Source organism: Dermacentor albipictus, chromosome 1, assembly GCF_038994185.2.
Source record: "Dermacentor albipictus isolate Rhodes 1998 colony chromosome 1, USDA_Dalb.pri_finalv2, whole genome shotgun sequence".
NCBI lineage: Eukaryota > Metazoa > Arthropoda > Arachnida > Ixodida > Ixodidae > Dermacentor > Dermacentor albipictus.
In genome coordinates, this window is record NC_091821.1 from 130,428,931 (window position 1) to 130,452,339 (window position 23,409).

Consider the following 23,409-nt stretch of genomic DNA (forward strand, 5'->3'; position numbering starts at 1 on the left):
TGAAGCGCACGATGGCTCCACACTCAAGTGCAAGCAACATTTTGTTTCTGCGAGGGCAGTGGATATATAGGTGAGAGGTGTTTGGTTCTTCCTAAAGTTCCTCCATGATACAGGGTCATTTTTTTTTTTTGCAAATTACTGTGCAGTGACTACAGGGCACTGAAATACACACTGTAATAAAGCCTGAAACATGTCCGTTTTTTATAGTGCACACGGTGCAGCATGAAATAGATTTGCAGATAGACATCAGCAAAATATATTGCAAAGTAGTTACAAGGTCAACCCAGTTGCAATACGAAGGACACAGTGCGCGGGGAAAGATATTACAGGTGGCACAACGTTGTTGCTATCCTTTGTACTATACTAGCAATTTCAATGTTGTTTTGAAATAAATATGGTACAAGCAGAACTTATGGCTTTGTAATGCCTAAAGCAAACGTGAGGTTTAATGCACATGTAATTACATTGCTCTGTCAATCTAAAAATTTTTTCTTGGACCATGCGTCTTGTGAGTTATTATCCAGAAGTGACGTTCGTCAGGCAGACGCTGTCTTTGCTTGTGCCTTCCATGCGTCTTGCAGAGCACATACCAACGATCGTCCCCTTTCTTGAAGTAGCAATCTTTGCATCGTTTCGTGAGGACGTCCATATCTTTAAATGTCCTCACTGCAACTTGCAATGGAAATTCTGCTATGTGCGGGCGAGTGAAAGAGCTGTCCCGATGGCCGACACTTGCAGCGAGGACGCTGAACTTTCGCACAACTGTGCTTGAATTGGTATTGAGACGGCGCGCAACGCTGAGCACGACCGCCGAGCGCTGAAGCAAAGACGTCATGGCGGCAGTAGAATTGCACGGACTTACACCTGCCTGAAACAAACGAAAGGAAAATCAACCACAAGATTACACAAATTCGAATTCTGGCCGCCAAGTGACAAAGTGAACCAACCAGGAAAATTAACCTCTTGGTCGCATTTCACAAGCTAGAATGCGGCCTGCAGAAATGAATGCTTTAGTGCCCTTTCACATAAAAGTAAATGTACTAGGTGCACTGTCTTGCCGCTTTGGCGCCGAAAAAGTCTGGCGTATCAACAAGCAAAGGATTACCTAGTATACATAGTGTTATCACCAAACATGTATAAAGTGGTCAGTCTAGCAACGGCAGCGCTAGTCTAAATGCCTGTCGGTAGGATGCTTGCTCTCTACTCGTGCTATTTCAGTACAACGTACCTGTGCTAGACTCTACCCTTCTAGCTGTGAACAGCTCAGCAGCACGCTTCGAGCTGAGACCACACACTACCAAACACAGCAGACCGCGCTCTTCACCTCCTCAACGATCTTCAACCATCTCCACATAACACTCACACATGCCATGCATGCCACACATGCAGCTGCGACTTGGCTAGTCAGCTGGCTGGCTTTGACTTAAATAATTCAATTGCCTGCCATTTGCAGTAGTGAAACAGCAAGTATAAAAAATTATTAGTTGGTTCTGCTACATTGCAGTATACATTTTATATTGCTTGTTAAATAAGTGCAAACGTATGTTCGGCACTTCGCACTTAGGGCATACATTGGGCTGATTTTGGTCTTCGCCTCGTCGCCAACTTTCTTCGCTTTGTCAGTTTCGGCTTCGGCCGCTTGTTAGCTGGAAGCCCTGGGAGTGGTTTTTTACGCGTTTTTGCATAGAGTTCGTGGTTTTTTGGCTAGCGTTGGTAGCGTTGGTGTCGTTGCTTCCGGTTGTGCAGTTCGCCACAGAGATTGCAGAGACCCGCAGAGGTCATGTATTCATGCATGCGAAATCCGTCGAAATTTGTTCAAGCGACACAGCGCTTGGCTATTCATTGTCGTTCAAGTTCTAATGTTGTGAAAGATGTGGAGCCTCCCAAGGATCCTGTAACGCATACTGGGCAGGTAACCGAGCGAAATCGTTTATGTATTTTTTTGTTGGCTTAGTCATTTCATTAATGCAGCTTGGAGCTTCGGCCTTGCGTGACATTTATGGTAAACAGTTAGTGCCCGTTGTTTAGCGCTCAGAAAGGATCGCGCGCGGGGTCAGTGGTCAGAAGTGAAACCCAACGGTTCTTGTGCTCCCGACCTTGTGGAAACTTATCAAACATCTTTCATTTTTCAGCACTGGGATAAGGATGATTATCGACTAGCTCGCTTTATGGACACCCCTAAACAGGTGAGATATACATGCAGCCACCGTTAATTATGATTAAGAGTTGTAATTATCTTTAAATTAAGAGCGCGAACTACTGGGACACGAGCTAAGGCACAAGACAGGACATGGCACTACACAAGCTAAGGCTCAAGAAAAGACAGGACACGGCGCTACGTGCAACTAGTTGCAAGTAGCGCCATGTTCTGTCGCCAGTACGCGCCCTGAATTTAACCATGCTTCCATACCAACTCGCCCATTTTTCATGTTTGATCAGTTGTAATTTGTGTTGGTTCTGATTGTGCTTAAGCTACTTCCATTAAATATTTGTGCTTTCCACCTTGAGAACTGCGGAGTTGAACATGTATTCGTGATCTTTCTAAACTGAAGTTTGCAGGAGAATTAAATGGTTGTGGTACAGTACATTAAGTAAGCATCTGCAAGTCATTACCAACATTTTACCACTATCCTTGTAAAGTTCGTGAACATTCTAATTTCACCCATGGGACTTTAAAATCCTGGAAGCTTAAAAAAGATGTTATGGTCTCAAGCTGCTTCACTGGAGAGATGTTCGACACCTGCACAAGCTCAACCATTTCACGAGGTGCTGCACCCTGCCATTCATTTCAGCAGTGCAGCAATGGTGCCCTCTGAACCTCACCTTTCGGTTCAGAATGTGCAGGGTTGGTTCACAATTTTGCTGCACCCTTTCTACTGTCGGTGCTGGCTTGGTGCAGTCCCACAGGTGTGAAGTAGCAGCACAGCACACATGCGCAAGCGTCCTTGAAACCCCACTTGTGTGTGTGCTGTGTCTACGCAAGCGCGGGGTGCAGTTACGCCTTAGGAGCCAATCATGCCAGCAGTTCAGGACCTCTCAAAGTAACACACTCAGTGCGCATTAGTCGGACAAAGCATAATGCCTGCACCATATCTGCACCTTGGCATTCATTTCGAGTAACGAGCTGCACCACAGAAATTGAGGTGCACTAATTCTGAACTTCTCTTGAACTGCTGTGAACTGCTTCACAGTGATGCAGGCGAATCGAACAAACCTGCCAATGCTGTCGTCAGCATGACTTTCTTGATACAGACGTGCGACAATGCCTCGCCACAGCCATTGCAGGGAGGGCACGCTAGAAACATAATTCAGCTGTAAAACTGCACAGTTGCTGTCCTTTTACTCCTTGACATCATTATTTATAGCTGATTTATCTGTTTAAATTTTTGTAAAATTGTGACAACAGGATGTCTGATATATGGCATAAGTTCCAAGCCCAGCGTAACTTCCTCACATACTTGGAAGAAGTGGCAACAGTATTGGTGATTTGAGCTGGTAAACAGCCATGCACTAGCATTTTAGCAAGCTAACTCTTTCATTAGCAACATAGTGTGACATGTGTGCTTCAACTTCAGCATACATAGGGTTCAGCACAGCTCCTTGAACATCCTGAGCCTATAGAGAATTAACTTCCAGAACTGGCAGCAAATTGGTAGGTGGCTGTTTGGCTTAAGAATGTAGAAGAACATGGTATCAGTGGTGTCTGGAAAAAAGTATAACAAGCAAGTCTACAACTCCACTCATTTGCCAGTGTAACAATGCTGTATTTGGCATGCCCTTGTTGAAGATAAGCTGGTAAAGGCCACACATAGCATCCTTTTGAGTCATATATATTGCACATTACACGCCTGAATTCGATGTCATAAATGGGGCTACACTTTAGTGTGAACTCGTGGCAATGAATCAAAACTTATGTTGAATTCGAATGGCGGAGTCGGAGCAGCCGACGGACTCCGCGAGCGAGCACTCGACTCTGGCGTAGAGCAACGCCTCCAAATCCGCGAGTGGAACACAACCTGCGCCGCCGGAGCAAGGCGGAAGCGGAACTTCTATCGCCAAGTTACCCAGGATGCCTTGCGTGTTGTCATTTCCTTCCGCTGTTTGCTCCCAGCACTGCCGCACCGGTCACTTGTCCCTTCAGCGCCGTTCACCTGTTGTTTTTTCAAAAGTGCGGAATGGATATCTCGCCAAGCGTGCAGCAGCTTTTGCTTCCTCGCGAGTCGTGACCAGTGGCGCCTCCCAGCAGACAAACGTGGTAAAGGAAATACGTCACGCAGAGTTCCGGTCCACTCCGCCGATTTTGGCGGAGCATCTTTTTCTGCTCCACGGAGTGACTCCCACTCTGAATCCACTCCGACTCTCTCATTGGAACACCTTACTCCCGCCCTCACTCTGTCATTGGAACAAACTTGCTCCGAAACGAGCAGAAAAACTTGCTCCGACTCCGCCATTGGAATTCAACATAATTCGCTCACTTACAAACTGCACATCTAATGCAAGCACTCACTGCAACTACCACCACAATAAAATAAACTTGGGGCCCGTATTTTGTAAGTACATGTATTCCATTTCTGCTATGCTTATTATCATCCATTGCACCAAGTGGACGATCATGGCCGTTTCCAGGGCGAGGCCTCTTCATGACGAAGGGCAGAAGAAAAAGCATTGGAAAATGAAAATCATTACACAATACAGCCCTTGCTCTTCCTTGTGCACATTTTTTGTTATACAATGCACAATTACTTGACATAGTTGTACCAACCATTTTGCCTTTCACAAATGCAGCCAATTCATCGTACTTTATAGCTCTGCCAACACTTGTAAACATCTCAGTATGATAACATAGCATGCACTGAAGTGCGAATGACTGCTAATTAGACATTATTATTAGAATTAGCTCTGCTGTGGTATCTTACTTTTGACACTGCAGCAGTGCTTCCAAAAGTTGACGCCTCAGAACTGAGGAATGTTTCTGTGGCTACACATGAATACAATTTTAATGCATTCATATTTTTGTTTGTTAGCAAAATTGAGGGCTTCACCTGGTGACAAAATTTTTCACCATAAATATATGCCTCAGCGGCATTTAATGTGGATTAATACCAAAAGCAACACTCCATTTTGCCATTAATCACCTGTGACCCGAATACAGCTATAGGTCATAATCACTTTTCAAGCTTGTTCTTGTCTACTGGTATGTTACAAACATGAGAAACTTTTTTTTTTCCATTTATATACCACAGTTAGCTGCCAAAAGCTGCATTTTTCATGTACGAGGAAGAGAACCATCTCCTCATGTTTGCTATGGTAAAAACTAAATATAATTGTCTAAGTGCAGAGATGAAGACGGAACTTCCTGTAGTACATTGCCATGTTGCTGCTGCATCCTGGATTTTCATGCAGTCTCAGAGAGTTCGAAACACACTTGATAGTTGCTTTCCGCTGTCTGTGAGAACAGAGAAGTCTAGATCAATTTAATGTCAAATTTCTCAAATTGGATGGCCGCAATATAAGTAAACAACTTATGTACTTTTCCACATGCACCGGACTTCATGTCCAGAATGAATATTCAGAGTAATCGCTGCCGAGTGAATTAAAAAAAAAGGAAATTCCAGGCAACGTGCAATATGTTGTACAAGGGGGTCTTAGGAGGTTCAAGATATTCAGGTGTGACATGTTGCGTTCCATTGTGTAGGAATAGTAAGACATTTGTACCCTATGCAGTTTTTACTTGTACATTTTTGTCGGGACATACATTTGTGCACCAAATCTAGCTTGTGAGCATTGTGCACTTTGTTTCTGAAGATGCACATGGGTAAGACGGTGGTAAAATATTTCGCCAGCAATAATGCACTGAAGGAGCACTCGGATGGGTATGGTGGTGCACTGAAACTGTTTGTTCATTTTTATTTTTGTAACAAATTAAGAGTGTGGGAAGTAAGGCACCAAGGCAACCAGTAGGCAAGCTCTCTCAAGTAACAAAGAACCTAATAAATAAACGACAAAGAATGAAAGTTTCTAACTGAAGAGATAAGGTAGAATTCGCGGAACTGTCAAAGCTGATCAACAAGGACAAAATAAGGTATATTCCAAATTATAATGTGACAAAGACTGAGGAAGCAGTAAAAAATGGACGCAGCATGAAATCAGTGAGAAGGAAGCTTGGCATAGGACAAACCAAGATGTGTGCATTGAAAGATAAGCAGGGTAATGTCATCAGCAATCTCGAAAATATAGTAAAAGCAGCGGAAGAATTCTGTACTGACCTGTACAGTACCCATAGGAGCCATGATACCTCCATTCAAAGTAGTGATGAACAGATTGCAGAAACTCCTTGTATAACTAGCGATGAGGTTAGAAGTGCCTTGCAAGACATGAAACGGGGAAAAGTGGCAGGAGAAGATGGAATAACAGTCGATTTAATCAACGATAGAAAAGACACTATGCTTTAAAAACTGGCACCCCTCTATACGAACTATCTATAGACTTCAAGGCTCCTAGAGAAATGGAAGAATGCCAACATTATACTAATCCACAAAAAGGGAGATGTTAAAGAATTGAAAAGTTATAGGCCCGTTAGCTTACTCCCAGTGTTATATAAAATATTCACCAGGATAATTTCCCATAGTATAAGAGCAACACTGGACTTTAGTCAACCAAAGGAACAGGCTGGCTTCAGGAAGGGTTACTCTACAATGAATCACATTCATGTCATTAATCAGGCTATCGAGAAATCCGCAGAATACAATCAGCCTCTCTATATGGCTTTCATAGATTACGAAAGGAATTTGATTCAGTAGAGACACCAGCAGTCATAGAGGCATTACTTAATCAAGGAGTACAGGATGCTTATGTAAATATCTGAAAAAATATCTACAGATTCCACAGCTACCTTAATTCTCCACAAGAAAAGTAGGAAGATACCTATAAAGAAAGGGGTCAGACTAGGAGAAATAATCTCTCTAATGCTATTCACTGCGTGCTTGGAAGAAGTATGCAAGCTATTAAACTGGGAAGGCTTATGAGTGAGGATCAACGGCGAATATCTCGGCAATCTTAGGTTTGCGGATGACATTGTCCTGTTCACTAACACAGGAGACGAGTTACAACAAATGATTGAGGATCTTAACAGAGAGAGTCTAAGACTGGGGCTGAAGATTAATATGCAGAAGACAAAGATAATGATGAATAGCCGAGCAAGGGAACAGGAGTTCAGGATCACCAGTCAGCCTGTAGAGGCTGTGAAGGAGTATGTTTACCTAGGTCAATTACTCACAGGGAAAACCCTGATCACGCGAAGGAAATATTACACAAGAATAAAAATGGGTTGGAGTGCATATGGCAGACAATGTCAGCTCCTGACTGGAAGCTTACCATTGTGATTGAAAAGAAAGGTGTACAATCAGTGCATTTTATCGTTGCTGACATATGGGGCAGAAACTTGGAGTCTAACAAAGAAGCTTGAGAAAAAACTAAGGGCCATAGAGCGATGGAACGAAGAATGGTAGGCATAATGTTAAGAGACAGAAGGAGAACGGTTTGGATCAGAGAGCAAACGGGAATAGCCAATATTCTACTTGACATTAAGAGAAAAAAATGGAGCTGGGCAGGTCGTTTAATGCATAGGTTAAATAACCGGTGGACCATTAGGGTTACAGGGTAGGTGCCAAGAGAAGGGAAGCACAGTTGAAGATGGTAGAAGACTGGGTGGGGCGATGAAATTAGGAAATTCGTGGGCACTAGTTGGAATCGGTTAGTGCAGAACAGGGGTAATTGGAGATCGCAGGGAGAGGCCTTTGTCCTGCAGTGGACATAAAATGGCTGCTGCTGCTGCTGATGATGATGATAATAATGATAATAAAGAGTGTGTAAGCCATCTGACACACTGCCAAGTCGGGACATATTGGCGCAAAAAGATTGTGCCAGCAAGACATCGCGAGCACAGAGAGCGGAAGCATGGCAAAGATTTGCAAAGTGATGGTGGCAAATAATCAAATCCCATCTGTTTAGTCAGGACTGCTCACCTTGCCAGTTTGTGTACCTCCAGCCGCTGCTGTAACGGTGTGAGCAGATTCAGTTCATATTTGAAAAAGGTGTGCCAACACTAGGCATACTGCAGTTTAATTCTACACATAGTGGCTGCTGGACAGTAAGGAGGGGAGTAGTTGACCTACAGTCTGTGAAGTGGAAAAATGTATATTTTTTAAATATTACATAAAAGACCACATACACACTTTTTTCTATCAAGCATCTACAAAATAACATTTGAACAGTGCATGTCAATGCTTTTGCTTTTTAACATGCATATGTTGCACTTGGCTGCAAAGCCTAATTATTGAACATCTCCATTTCATGCTCAGAAGTGAAGTTTTTAGGTTGTTCCTGATACAGTGTTCTTAATTTAGCCTTTTTTTGAAAAAACTAATATGCTCAGCAGCACAAGCTTTTTTATATTTTTGCAGTGGCCAATGGAATGTTCAATTTAGCCAACAATTTATGCAGGTGAAAGCACAAGTCGCCTGGGAAAAAACGATTTCTTGCAAAATTGTTTTGACTGTCTGCCAGACCAATTTGCAACAGTTGTTTTGTTTCGCTCTCAACCTTTCTGAGACACTGGCCAAACTGATTCAGAACAGTTTCACCAATTCGCTCTGGTGCAGGTTTAGCCACAAAATGTAAAGAATGAGAACACTGATTTCAGATCGCATTGTTCTATTTTGACAAAAATCAGTACTAGGTATGGTTTGACACCCTTGTGATGTAACATAGGGAAATTCACTTGTACCACTATATTAAATCACCTTGGTTGACAACTGGGTAATGAGAGGTCTTTGACGGACTGCTTTGTCCTGCATTGGACCTTTAATCGCACTGCTGCTGATTATGAGGATGATGATGACTATAGCATTGAGATTGCCACTGACCAGCCTTTTGTTTGCCTTATTTTTTCAGATAAACCCAAATTTTGCCATCAAGTTGATTGCAGAAGTTCCTCCCAAGGCAGTCAGCACCCGTACGACATGGTGTGATGGCGGCAGTGGGGCCCTTGGCCATCCCAGAGTTTTTATAAATTTGGTTAGCTTTTCATTCTGCTTTATTATGACTTGGTAGAGACAAAAGACAATGCAGCAGAATTGTTGTGCAATTAACACTATAGGTGCCCTTTGTGAAGCAGCCAGATGCTGTCTTGAAGGCACACTAAAGATGATCTTATGCTTAATTTATTTGCTGCTCAAAAATTTGATTTAGGTTTCCCTACGTCATGTTTTCAATTATTAACTTCAAGCAAGACATGAACCAATGGTTGAGGTGATTGAGGGTGTTACTTATTGCAGCAAGTGCTACCAGAGCCATGAGATGCCTTCAGCTTGGCCCAACTTCGTTATGCCAGTTTAGCTAGTTGGTCAAAATAGAGGTGGCTAAGGATATACCTGCGCATGAAGCACATGGCTCCTTCCATGAGTGAAGTCTCTCACGAGTGCACTTATGAAGAATGACGTTGGGAGTATTGCTTTTGCATGTTTAGAAAAACACCAACCCATAAACTATTTATTCTGGTGTGTAGAAATGCCAGCTCCCATGTACATTCCTGCACATTTAAACTTACGACATGATTTCGCATATACTTCTAAGCATGGAGTCATGTGACCATTTAGTTTCTGGATCATACGCCACAGGAGGCTGTACTGAAGGGAACCAAGGCAAATTTTTCATAAGCCATTTGTCGGCGTGCTACTTAAGAGCAGTGGTGTCATGACCGGTTATTCTTGTATCGTTCTGAAGCCTCACAGATGCAGATATGGAAAAATTGGCAGAAGTTCGCTTTCTGTTGAAAAGAAATGAAACGTGGTTGCAATTTGTTTCAACATAGCCTACAAAAATGGTAAGTTATCAACTAACCTCGCGATTTATTGATCCATGGGGTTTAACATCCCAAAGCAACACCGAGGGTATGGGAGACGCTGTAGAGGAGGGCTCTGGAAACCTCCTGGGTTTGTTCAATGTGAACCTAAATCTAAATACACGTGTTATCGCATTTTGTCCTAACCGAAATGCAGCTGCCATGGCTGATGATAAAACTTGCGACCTCATGCTCAGCATCAGAATGTCATAGCTACTGCGTTAACGTGGTTGGTCAACCACATCCACACACATTATTCTCGTGGCTCAGCAGTTCACACGAGCACCAAAGAAGTCGTGAGCAGCCTCCTCGCTTACTGCATTTTATAAATTAGGTAAATAAAAGCTCTGCACCTTGGTAGGATGGTACATCAGTGACCTATTTAAGATGGTCTACAGCATACATACAAAATTCAAGTTCACTTTGACCCTTCAAGAGGTGTTCACATGGGGTACATTTCCTGGGGATAGGAGATCCCACACAAGCAACCAGGATACATGCAACTGCTGGGCACTTATCTCTCCCTAGGTTTGTAGCTCTTGAACAAATGCTACCCCTTGTCAGCCGAGAACTCTGCTGGGCTGCACTGCTTAGTGAAGACATGACAGGATGCACTCTTCTTGTAGTGGGAAAATGGATTTCTCACTCTTGTAAATACCTCCTTAAGGCCTATGTCAACAAAGGCCACTCTGTGGCAGTGTGGCTATGGAGGCAAATCATGTCGTGTTGTTCGGGCACATTAGTTGTTGTTAAATATTGCGATTGTATTTTGTGTAATTGCAGTATGCCCCGCAAGTGTAGCCTGTATTGCAATATTTTTATTATACCACATGCCACAGCACACAGTGAACATGACAATGTCCAGGTATAAGTACATATACACGTCCACAAAGGTTTTCAGAATGTGGAAACCACAAAAACGCCATAGCACTGTTTAGTTACTTAAGGATGCAACTGGCACCTAATGAGTGCATTCTGCACTTGTGTGTAGAGCTTAAGCAGCACATTTCTTGAATTGTTGGCAGCTGATAGCTTAAAAGGGGATGTTGTGGACGCAGTGACTATCTTCTGTACCATACAGCAGTGATCCATTGCTGAAGGAGCGCTCCCACTTATTAGGATGGCTAGAGAACATGCAAAATGTGTCTAGAAATTTTTGTATGTTTGCACAGTTCAGTAAGCAGCACTTGATGGACATGTTATCAAGCATTAAGTATGAAGGAAACATCATATATGCCTGCAACTGCTGCATGAAAATGTTGAACAGTCTTGCCCCAAAGATTGAAGCACTGACAGCAATATCAAAGTTTATTGTTGTGCCTGAATTCCTCCAACAGAGTTCTAATTATATGCGGGTGCAACATATTGGTGTGATGCAGCATGCAAGACAACTGCTTCTGGGCAGAAGCAACAGAGCCTAGGCAGCTACCAGGCGTCTCAGTGCTGTTGGAATGAGGAACACCGCCAGTAGCATTGCAGGCGTCGCATTTCGATGGTGTATGAGATGAGACCAAAAGAAAACTGCCAGCGTTTATAGCTTTGAAGTGTACTGTTCTTTCTGCTTGGACTACTTCATGCACCACTGTGTAGTATATGCACACAGCTGCTCAGCAGGAACGTGTTTTTGCGCATAGCACTCCTGCCAGTAGTCAGAGGCAGAACGCTGCCCTGGCTCCTCTGCAGAGTATTTTGTGCGGAGCATGAGGGTGCATTCAATTTGCCGTCTCGTTTTTGCAGCCAAATTCACTGTGCGCCTATCGAAACCTAACCCTCCACATGCAGGCCATGCATATGCCCGATACTATGACAGCGTGACGACATCGGTGGTGATGGCGCGAATGCACCTTGAACATTAATACAATTGCTATCGCAATAAAACTGGCTTCACTACATGGAGTGAAGTTGAATCTGGCAAGCTCTTAAAAGCTGTTGGAACATTTTAGCACACTTTGTTGTGGATAGAGCACACTGCAAAATAAAAATGCAGTTAATACCTGCAGATACGTAATAAAACATTCAAAACACAGTCGACAGTGAACAATGCATTAATGAAAACTGTTGTTGCATCTTTCCCGGCTTTGCAATGCTGTGTACAGGTGGCTCACAGCATATACAAGAACAGCCAGTCATTGTTATTTGGCAATATAGGCACTACTACCTTTGTGGAAAGCAGTGATTAGTGTCTTAAAAAGCTATATAGTAGTATCACTACAATCTTCCCCTTGCTGTACAGAAATTTGGGTGGTACACTTGAACTTGACTGATTTTTCTGGCACCTTAAAATTATTTTCTTTCAAACAATTTCATACTATTTTGGCCATCAAGGTATGCAGTTTTTTACTGAATGGCAAGCCATCTCTCGTCTTATAGCAGCAGTTGGTATTACAGAGATAACTGCAACTTGTGCACCTGAATTGATGCAGCTGTGCAAGTTTCTTGGAATATTCAGCCTCTTCAGAAACTTATTACGCATAGTATGTATTGGGTACAGGGACACACAAGGATGAGGTGGCTTGTACAGTTGCGGAAGAGACTTCGTACTGATTTGTGTGCATCTCATGCCATGATTTGAGCTAACCTGCATGAAAATCATGACGGGAATTGGGAAAGGCTAAAGCAAGACAAAGGCTGCATGAGCCTATTCCCAAGAACCCTCACCCCATGCCCAAGGTATAGTGTGAGGGTTCTTGGGAATAGTCTCATGCAGCCTGTCCTCTGTCTGTCCAAATCTGTCCCTATGGAGTATAGGACAAGGCATGTATGAGCTTCAGTTAAACTGAAGATGTCGTAGCTAAGTGGCGAGCATACATCGTGAAAAGGAGAAAGGGAACTGTTGCTGAAGAAGGCTGCAAATGATAAGACACCACATCAGCCACCATAGTTCAGTGCACGATATACAGGTGTGTGCAAGGCTCGAAAATATCCTGAATGATATACGGATGCCATGCATCCATAGCTCCATCCCAGGCCATTTCCAGATGAGTCATCCAATCCTTGTGGGACTTCACCCTCAGAGCCAGCCTAACCAGATGACAGTAAAGCACTCAAACCATTTCCCTTACCCTGCCAACCATTACCCCAGCAATTAAGACTATAGTGCCAGGCCAAAGGCACCTGCTTTGGCCTCATTCAGAAGGAGCCAACATTCTGATGAAGTGTTCAAGTGGTTCCTACTGCAGAGTTGAGAGCATGCTGAAGATCCATGCCACAGGAAACCTGTCCATATGGAACGTTCAGCCACTCGCCAGAGCAATCCGAGGCTAAAAGCAGAAACACGTTAGCACTGCTTCTGTCGTATACAAACATGAAATCGCAAAGCATGCACTCACAAAACTCCCCACTGAAAAAGCTGCAGCACATGCATGCCAACAATGGAAGTTGCAGCAGTCTTGTGGCTTGAACTCTGTCGGAGCGGAGCAATGAACCAGGCACATGCTATGCATGCTGCAAGAGCATCTTAAAATGCTCAAAAGCAACCAGTCAGACGTACCAATAATGAGGCATGCAGCTGTCCTATCGTGTAGCTGTGCTTATTGAGCCAAATTCACAGCAACAAGTGCACATACTCGTGCTCATGTATGGCCTATTTAAAGGACTTTATATTTCTGGACACACCCTGTGTGTCATTTTCTGCAACACCTTGAAACTCTTGGCCTTTTTTTTTTTTTCCCGCAGGATGCACCTGGCAACCACACCTGCGGCTACTGTGGTCTCCGATTCTACCAGGATCACTCATCAAAGGGTCACTAGGAATGAGGATTGTACGACCTTATTAGGCAGAATAATAACCTTGTTATATGAAACATTTCTGTGTTGTCTTTTTTTCCATATAGTGTACAAGGACAACAGGAGATTTGTGTGCTGTCCAGAGGACAAATTCTTGACATATTTGCCACTGGTAGTGTTCCACGTTACTAAAGATAATTTGCAAGGTGCTGATGTTGTGTTAAAATTGTCATGGTTCTGTAATTTTAATCTTTGTCTAGCTGAGAACTTTTCAGCTCTCGAAGAATTTTGTCAGCATTTTCCTTTGCTTAATCATAACTGTGACGAGGTGTGTGTGTGTGTGTGTGTGTGTGTGTGTGTGTGTGTGTGTGTGTGTGTGTGTGTGTGTGTGTGTGTGTGTGTGTGAGAGAGAGAGAGAGACAATTGGTGCATGTTACATGGGCCATGTGAGTTTTGTGTGCACTGTCTGTCTGAGCATAGTATACATTATGTCAACCTGTAGTTGACATTAAATTTGTTAGAATCTAGATATAGAGGAATATGGGCAAGCATAGTTTACTGCGTGAGATAACTATAAAGGAATTTACAACCAATTTCTAAAAACCTTTTTCTGTACCACTAAGAAAAGCTTATTTTTACTTTATTAATTGAGCTTATTTAAATTTTCTTAATTGATTTTTTTTACTTTATTAAATGTCTGCATATCCCAGCAACACTGATAACTGAAAGCAATGAAAATACCAATGAGCTACAAAAACTAAAAACAATACATATTCTTCTTTAAAAACATTTGCCATTCTTACTAGTTATTGCACCATGGGCACTCACAAACATGATCGTAATACACAGATCAGTTAACTTTAGGGCACTAATCTGGGACAGTGACTTATGGAGAAAAAATGCTGCGTGGAAGGATTTCAGTGCAGTGTGCAGCTTCAGGTGCTCAAGGTTTTGTGCAATTCTTGTGCAATTCATTTAGTGCACATATTTTCTGGGATTAAAATAGGGCATACATAATTTGATATCAATGGTTTGACTGCTATTAAAGAACATGCTTCTTTCCAAACAGAACACACAGCTCCAAAATGCATGTTTGCCAACATGCTTAATAAACACTCCCATATGATACATCTAAACCAAGGAATAAATGGCCTTACAATGTGCTTACGATACCAAATACCTCGGCCAATGATTATGGCTCAATGAGCTGCGTCAGTGGCTGTGTCCGCTAAAACCTAAGATCCCCGCTGTCTTGATCTCGCGCAAGCAGCATTGCCCTGTCAACTTGTACCTCCTGCTTCAGTTGCTCTTGATGGGTCGAACGGTTGTATTTCGTTCGCATGCAGGAGAGGTGACGGCACGCTCATCGCTTGGCACTCATCAGAGATCCCCTGTCAGCCCACTCCTATGGAATGTTGTCATTCATTCATTGCTTGATCTCGACCTTCCTGAGGGCGTCCACATACAGGCCTATGCGCATGACACCGTTATCCTCCTTACTGGCAGCTCGCGTTTTCAACTGCAGGCCTTCGCGAAATCGGTCCTTACCTTGGTCTGTAATTGGTCTCGACAGAACAAGGTCCAAATCAGGTTTTTTTTTTCTTTTTTAACAACGGTCACGTTGGAACGTCAAAACGGCAGCCATCCATCCGACTGGCTGGCGCCTTCTTGCAGTGCAAAAAGGCGCCAGCCAGTCTTGGTTTGGTGTGGTTGCTTGGTGTGGTTTTTGACAATAAACTTAATGTCTTTGCCCACATTGAATATATTAAATCTAAATCTGAGGCATTGGCTGTTGGATTACTAAATTTTATCCGATTAAATTGTACGCTCCCTCTGGCAATTATTTGTCAGCTGTATAGACTGTCAGCTGTATGAAATCAAGAAAAAGAAATGGGCATGGGCAGGACATGTAATGAGGAGGGAAGATAACCGATGGTCATTAAGGGTTACGGACTGGATTCCAAGGGAAGGGAAGCGTAGCAGGGGGCGGCAGAAAGTTAGGTGGGCGGATGAGATTAAGAAGTTTGCAGGGACGGCATGGCCACATTTAGTACATGACCGGGGTTGTTGGAGAAATATGGGAGAGGCCTTTGCCGTGCAGTGGGCGTAACAAGGCTGATGATGATGATGATGTACAGACAGGCTTTGCTACCTGCAGTTGCATACGCGTCCTCAGTTTGGTGGCCTCCCTTCCCCTCCGTTCACCTCACCATGCATGTCCTATTGGCCTAGCGGTCCCTTCTCGTTGCCATGACGGGCGCCTATCAAACGACGCATACGTCGGCTCTCCATGTCCTGGCCAATTGCCCTCCACTAACTGTGGAATTGGACCGCTCGGCGGCGGAGTTTTCTCTATTCACACTTCGCCAGGCGACACATTATGGCCCTGCAGCTTTCACACCCCACTTAATCAACTTTCCCTGCGACCTTTGGAAGGAGCACCCTGATGACAAAGTCCGGTTTCCCTTAATCGCCTCACCTCTGGGACCCTGTAACGTAAAACTATTTCCAATATGTTTTTATTCCAATCTCCTGACATCACATTTGCGTTAACGCACACGCTCTCCTCGTTTATAGGAAGTCACTGTTGTTTGCTTTAAAAACGAATAACATTGCCAACACAGAGTGGCTTGTCTTATCTGATTGGCTGACAAGAGGCGAGGAGCACGCTCAAGAGGAGAGGGGTGCGATGGGGCCGAACCAGTGCACTGAAAATCTATAACCGGATGAAGAGGGTGGTGCTGGCGTCTGTAATTGGTCCGCTTTCCCTTACTTAGCTTGCGGTGGCTGGTCGAAAATTGCGGCGGCATGCAACGAAAGGTTAAGAATGCCGCTAAAACGGATCCTTGGCAAAGAATAGTTGGCAGAACGAGGTTGTAAACATGCCAAAAGTGCTCAAAGATGTTACGCGGCCACACAAAAAGCTTTATTGTATGCAAGTAAACCCATGCTCTCAGGATGGTGCGAGTAGCCAGTGCCTGCTGCGGCAGCCATCTTTTATTCCTTTTCGGAATGGGGCAGCGTGTGCCTATTCAGAAAACTCAGTTCAGCATGTTAATGCATCTTCAACGCATACACGTCAATTTGACGTGGCAAGTTCTCACGGTTTTGTGACGTCACGTGACAGGCAGGTGAAGTGGGTGTCGCCCGAAAACTTTTGACCAATAGCCGAGCGCTAATGGCGAAAAGGCGTCGAATCATGAACAACCATTTTTCTTTTTTCTTTCCAGTCATGCATAGTCAGTGTGTTCACTTCATATCGGAAGGGGAGCTATCGCGGTTTTCGTGACGTCGCGTGACAGACAGGCAAAGTGTGGGTGGTTCAAAAAAGTTTTTGACCAATGGCGGAGGGCTCATTGCAGAATTGGAATAGAAAAGTTTGGAATAGCTTTACGTTACAGCGCCCCTGAACAAGCCAATTTGCTTTCCCGGGTTCCCGTTCATCATGTTTACACGGATGGTGCCTTCACCACCACCACAGCAGGCACCGCATTCCTAGCACTTGATCGGTGTGGCCGTGTCGTCTGTGTGAACAAGTTCAGCAAAGTTGTTAATGCCTCTAGTGCGTTCGGCACTGAGATGTGTGCATTTGAGGAGGCCTTCGCACATATAGCTACCCTGCAAAGCACCGTATACTTGTACACTGACTGTCTCTCGCTACTTCTGACTTTGTCGCGGTGCGGGTGAACAGATGCAGCAAGTCAGGAGCGCGCTACGTTCCCTGTTACGGCATGATCCTGTTTCCTGTTATTTCACGTACCAGGAAATCGGGGCGTGCTCGGTAATGAGCGTGCCGACAGCGCCGCTTCGTCTGCGTGCTCTACTGGTGCTCTTCGGACAAGGGCTTTCTCCATTCGATTGATTCGAACGAGATTTTATGTGGTTGCCATGAATCAGTGGCACCAATACTGGCAGAGGGAGGGGAAGGGCACCTGCCTTTACACATGGGTCAGCAGTGTCCATTCTATACCCTGCTAGTTCCCCCCAAACCGCTTACTTGTCCAATTATTGACTGGGCATGGGCACTTTCCCTATTACTTACGCAGTTTCCTACTCGAAGCCACAAATTTGTGTGCGTGCGGTGCAGGGTGCGAGGTGGTGCAGCATTATTTTTCCACGTGCCCTCGCACTGCGCCAATAGCCGCTCAACTATGCTCCGAATCTCAAATTCAACAAGTGACGCCGTCGGCGTACCTTTCTTTTCTTCAAAACAAACGGCAGCGAGCCTTGCTTCTACAGTTAGCTCATGCCATTGTCAGTTCTGTGCCTATGCACCCCATCATATCTGCTTTTCCGGATGGCTCCTAATTCCTCTTGCTCTCCCATGGCCTCTCTCTGTCTCCCCTTCCTTTCTCTCGCGATATTTTATTCATTCATGTTTTCATATTACTTTCACATGTTTGTTTGCTATCATCTGCAGTGCTCATGCCTACTGTGGTGGGGTCTCTACCCCGCATCACATGACGCTAACTGCATGCTACATCTACGTTACCTTCCCTTCCTTTCCCCCTCTTCATTGCCTTCTTGCCACCCCTCTGCTGCTGCATATCATACTGCCTTACGTTGCTTGTTGGCACACATTTTTAATATCTGCCTGCTCGGTGGATGCCTTGGCTACTCGTGCTATCTGGCTTGCAGGCATATTAGCAGACAATGATGCTCCCAGCCAGGCCACCTGCACACGGAGCCTTGCGATGTACTTGGACCCCCCACAGCACGGATTGCATTTGCACACACTGTTCTGCTCTCTCTGGACTGAAGATGGCCGCTCCCCTTCTCTCTGGACTGTAGATGGCCGTCTTAAATCTTCAACATATCTGCAATAAACTTGCAGAATCATAAAGCATGCACATCACTGCCGAAGCTTAGCATTTAATGTAACCTATAGGAGCACGTTCTTCGGTGGATCCGTGCTGCCCTTTACTCGCGGCCTATTCCTTCTTCATACTCTGCTCTGCCTTCCATAAGTGGCTTCAGCTCCGCAAACCTTTATTTTTTATTTTTTATTGGCTTTTGTCTCTAAAAATCTCTTTTGGATTGTCAGCATGGACGATGCCTTTCCATTTATGTTACGATTGTTTTTTCAGCCCGTTATACCTTCGGGTGGTGCAGGCTTACCCTCACATTTCTTTTTATGTTCCTTTTCGTATTGGGGGAACAAACTTGGCAATGATTATGGCCAGTACAAGCACCATCACACACTATAGCGAAGTAGGTGCAATAAGCTTGCTTGCAATACCAAATATAAAAATTTGCTCTTCTAAACGCCTTTTATGTTGACCCTATTAGTTCCAAGTTCCTAGCTGTGCACCTAGTCACTCTGAAATAAAAGCATTCAAGTACTATGGTTTGCATACACATTTATTGTAGGTGTCATATATACATGTATCACAGCTAAGTTGTATAGTGATGAAGCGAGGGCACTAAGCACTAAACTGATGGCACAGTAGCAATGTCAGCTAGCATAGAAATGCAAATGTTTGCTTGAACCGACAGAAATAACCTACAGAGAGCTGTTGTACATCAATTATTGCGACTTGAACCAATTGCTAAACACCAATCTTAAAAGGAAAGTTGCGTGCCTGCTAGAGTTAGTTCAGAGTACCACAAAAGCTTTCATAGGAACTTAACACACAGTAAAAGTGGCATTACAAGGCTTATTCATTGCGTGAAGCTGCCCACTATCCACATGCACTGTAACACAACGTAAAAGATGGTGGCAGGTCACCAAAAACCTCAATGAAACAGTACCAGCATAGACAACAGAAAAATACAGCCATCACTATCCTGTTCATCAATACACTAGTGAATTCGGCTATTCCAGCTCTTCTAGACTTCATGGTGAGACAACCAACTAAACTGCACATCCTTTCTCACAAAAACTGCTCACACACGCAGTGCTACGCTCTGCAGCACAACACTTGCACCAAGTGAGAACCACGTCCACAACAGCTGAGAGCGCCAGTGTATCCAAACACTATTCCAAGTATCTCTTCAATATGTTAATACCAGCACGATATGTATACTCAAATAACATGCATGGGATAACATGTACATATACAATCTATGCACAGATTCTGCATAAAGGAAGTAAATAAGCTGAGCAGATCAGTGTAACCAACGTGCAAAAAAAAGGGGGGGGGGGGGACTGATGCAGACCAGTTCAAGCAAAAGTGAACAGAAACAGCAGAAACAACAGTTTCAATAAGCATTCATTCTTACCATTTAAACTACATAGTCAAACTTTAAAAAAGTTTTCCAAGCTATGCCACTACAAATGCATCTTTACAAACGATCTTTGCCAGGGCACTTCCAGCAGCATCATTTCATTTGTTGACACTTCTTATGCCTTCGGCAGGTTGTTGAAAGGCACACAATTGCATAATTGGCTTTTGAATGGTTTGAAATGCATAGACCACACATGCAAACCATTATAACAATCTCTTTTGAGTTTTCACTTATGTGCACAGACAACTTCATAAAAGCTTTATTCCTTTTCTATTGTAGCTGTGGGCTACAGATATCATAACAGGGACCAATACTAAACATTCGGACAGGATGTTTCGACTCTAGGTGTAAGCGTACACTCTCACTTGAACTTCATTGTGTATCACAGATCCTGGATGCTTTTCAAGGTGGTTTTCCCAAGATCAATTTTTCAATCGTCAGCTTCAGAAGTTCAGCCAAAGCTAGATATTTTTCTTTCAGGGGGATGCAACAAATAAGCTTAAATATCAACTATTTATTATTACCAGACTATCTACACTCTGTAGGGTCTCCTTTCGTTGATTTTGAATAAATACTAAAAATTCTATCATCTAGTTATGCCGAACAACTTGCAGAGACTGTAAATAGTCCTAATTCTTCCGCAGCACCTCAGTCAACATTTTTTTGACAGTACAATTTTGGCTTGAAGATATAACTGGAGAAGAGGCTGCATTACATGAAGCAACTTCTTTTATTGATAATCTTAACAAGAAAAACAAGTCCTGGTATTGACTGCCACCATGCAATTCACTGAACCTCGAGAAGAAAAAACTGCTTTTCTTGCAAAGTTATATATATATTAGATGATTTGACTTGTTGCCTTAATATGTGATTTCTGCAATGTGGAATGAAGTTCTACAGCAACACCTTGCACGCCATTTGAACATAAGTGGGACACATGATGCCTACTAGCAGATGGTCGAATAAGAACTGCCATTTGCTGCAACAGAAAATTCTATGCACCCACTGACAAAATGCAATGCGTATATATAAAAAAAAATTGTGGGGTTTTATAAAGCAAAACCACAATCTGATTATGAGGCATGTCATAGTGGGGCACTCCAGATGAATTTTGATCACCCGAGTTCCACTAACGTGCACCTAAACCCAAGTGCACGAGGGATTTTGCATTCCGCCCCCCTCAAAATGTAGCCACCAGGAATCAAACCAATGACCTTGTGCTTCACAGCACAATGCCATAGCCACCAAGCTACCATTGCAGGCTTGGGGAGCTTTAGAAGGCCAGCTTATGTTTGCACACTTACTGCAAAAAATACACATCATTAGGCATAAAGTTTTTTTCAGTGGCAACCACCCAGCTCTGGCTAAATATGCTATAAGTTATGACTGCCACAGCACAATTGCAGAATGAGAAAAAAAAATGGCAGGACCTATGTCACAATGAATGTTGACGTTAATGCGATTAGCATCAAGCGATGTAGCAAGCCATAGCATCAAGCGATGTAGCAAGCCACCATATTGCAACAGCTGAAATGCATCATGTATTAGTTGCGTACTGCAGCCGGGCTCTTCTCTCACGCTTCCCTCAGAACAAGCTGCGCCATCTAGCCGATTACACCGGTGGCACGCCAATGTATGCTAATGCTGATACTTAATCCCTCGCTCAGCACAGGCATTCATGACACAGCTCTGAAGCATCAGGCTACTGTGCTCAAGAAATTTGTGTGACACAGGTTCTATTCTCCCCAGCACTGGAGATATTTGAAAGGTTCTTTTTTTAACTAAAGAGCAGCATAAAGAGGCTAATAATGCTAATCACATTAATAGTTCGGCAAAATTTTGATGATACCAAAATCCTAAAATTAGTTTTTCTGCAGTACATGCCCCACAAAGCTTGCAGACATTGTAAAAATGTGGCTAGCAAGTGGATCTACATAGGAAAGGTATTCTGAACAGTTTGGTTTTACATTTGCTTAGTTATGACATTAAAGACATCACTTATATTACAAAGCTACTCTGCAATGACCACACACTCCAATCTTTAGGCTGCACCAATAAGCTTGGGCCTCCTCACCAAAGTTCATAGTCCAAAGACCAGAACATCAGAAATCCTTGTGCTTAGTGTTATATACAATGCTCAAAAAAGCATAAAAGTAACACACTCAACACTAAACTACATGAGCTAGGTTTACCCTGTACAACACAGAACCAAGGAACCACAAAAGGGATGTCAACACTACAGGCTTTGATGTTGACCTGGGGTAAGCAATAAGTGATGACAAACTGCATATTGTACCATGCACCACAAAGCGCCACAGCTTCTTGCACAATGTTTGCAGCAAGAGTGGCTGGTGCACTTACAGCCAATGCTTTTCATTAAAAACTGCATATTGTTAAAGGTTAAAAAAAAGTATGGGTTAAGGTGTGCACTGCACCCTGGCTGAGGCTAACAACTACATTAAGGCAGACATGTCTGCCTAGACTTTGGTAAAGACATCACCCCTTGGTTTTTAGCAGCAGACACCTTGAACGAAGTATAAATGCAGCCAAAAAACAGCACCCTCAAAACATGGTGCATTCTTCGAGAAGTCCTTGGCTGACCAGTGGAAGACCAAACAGGTGTTATTGTGTCTCAGTAGCTGTTCCAACACAGCACACAGGCTCTTGTTTTGCTCAAGGCTTAGATTTAAAAGTGATTTTTTTTTTCGAATGGACCTTTCACTTGAAATACAGCAAAGTGCACAACTTGATTATGAATAATAAATGGCGGCAATGTGGCCTCCAAAGCCAGGGAAAGGCAGAAATGAAAAGGCAATCAGGTTTACGCTTCATTTGCTTCCACCCTGTCTCTTTTTCATGCTCCACACTGTAGGCAGATTACTTTCTAGTTGGCGCATATTAAAATATTTCATGCTGCATTATCCCTTTGATTCCTTGCACTCTGATCACTCAACCATTTCACACCATAAGTGGGGAAGTAGTGAATAATTAATAAATAGACATGGCTTCTCAAATGGACGAACACACAAATGCTTGCATGTGTAAGGGCCAAAGCCTACAACACATATGGTCAGCTTCCCACACGGACACAAACACACAGGACCAAAATATATGCAGCAGCAGCTGCTACAACAGCTGCATACAAAAGCAATCAACATATGTTGCTGTGCGCAACATTTACTGCACATTGTTTTCTTAACAAAGTTATGAAGCCTGTGAGACTATTGTTCCCACAGGTCCTACTTCAATGAGGCCCTGCAATGAGTAGTATAAATAAGCAAAATCTAAAAGATGCCAGTTCATCGTTTGCCTTCAAACAACATTACAACACTGGCATTCTCAACACTGTAAAAAGAAAGTTACAATATGAGTCAAAAATTATAGATCAGTGAACTTTGATGCCACCAAACACACTATAAATAGCAGGAAAAGAAATGGTTAGCAAGCTGTTGCACAAAAAAATTGCTATAAATTTTCATCACAAGAAATTTCACCAGTGGCTTCTTGTACAAAATGCCAGTTGCAAAACGGCTTTATGTCATATGGACACTTAG

General features: G+C 43.4%; 2 protein-coding genes across 2 annotated transcripts; one reads left to right on the plus strand and one right to left on the minus strand.

Annotated features, from left to right (window-relative positions):
- Positions 1–410: 410 nt before the first annotated feature.
- Positions 411–1,372, minus strand: mRpL36 (mitochondrial ribosomal protein L36). Its single transcript, XM_065425310.1, has 2 exons — positions 1,364–1,372; positions 411–868 (listed from the first exon to the last, which is right to left on the minus strand). Exons 1-2 carry the CDS (start codon positions 1,370–1,372, stop codon positions 479–481), a joined length of 399 nt encoding a protein of 132 aa, XP_065281382.1. The 3' UTR covers positions 411–478.
- A 277-nt stretch (positions 1,373–1,649) lies between these two features.
- On the plus strand, positions 1,650–13,704 carry ND-13A (NADH dehydrogenase (ubiquinone) 13 kDa A subunit). The gene is made up of 4 exons (XM_065425342.1): positions 1,650–1,912; positions 2,133–2,186; positions 8,953–9,075; positions 13,577–13,704. Exons 1-4 carry the CDS (start codon positions 1,781–1,783, stop codon positions 13,649–13,651), a joined length of 384 nt encoding a protein of 127 aa, XP_065281414.1. The 5' UTR covers positions 1,650–1,780; the 3' UTR covers positions 13,652–13,704.
- Positions 13,705–23,409: the final 9,705 nt, after the last annotated feature.

Coding starts and splice junctions, on each gene's coding strand:
- ND-13A (XM_065425342.1), top strand. CDS start 1,781: ATGTATTCATGCATGCGAAATCCGTCGAAATTTGTTCAAGCGACACAG. Junction 2,187..8,952: donor TTATGGACACCCCTAAACAG/GTGAGATATACA, acceptor TTATTTTTTCAG/ATAAACCCAAATTTTGCCAT. Junction 9,076..13,576: donor CCAGAGTTTTTATAAATTTG/GTTAGCTTTTCA, acceptor TTTTTCCCGCAG/GATGCACCTGGCAACCACAC.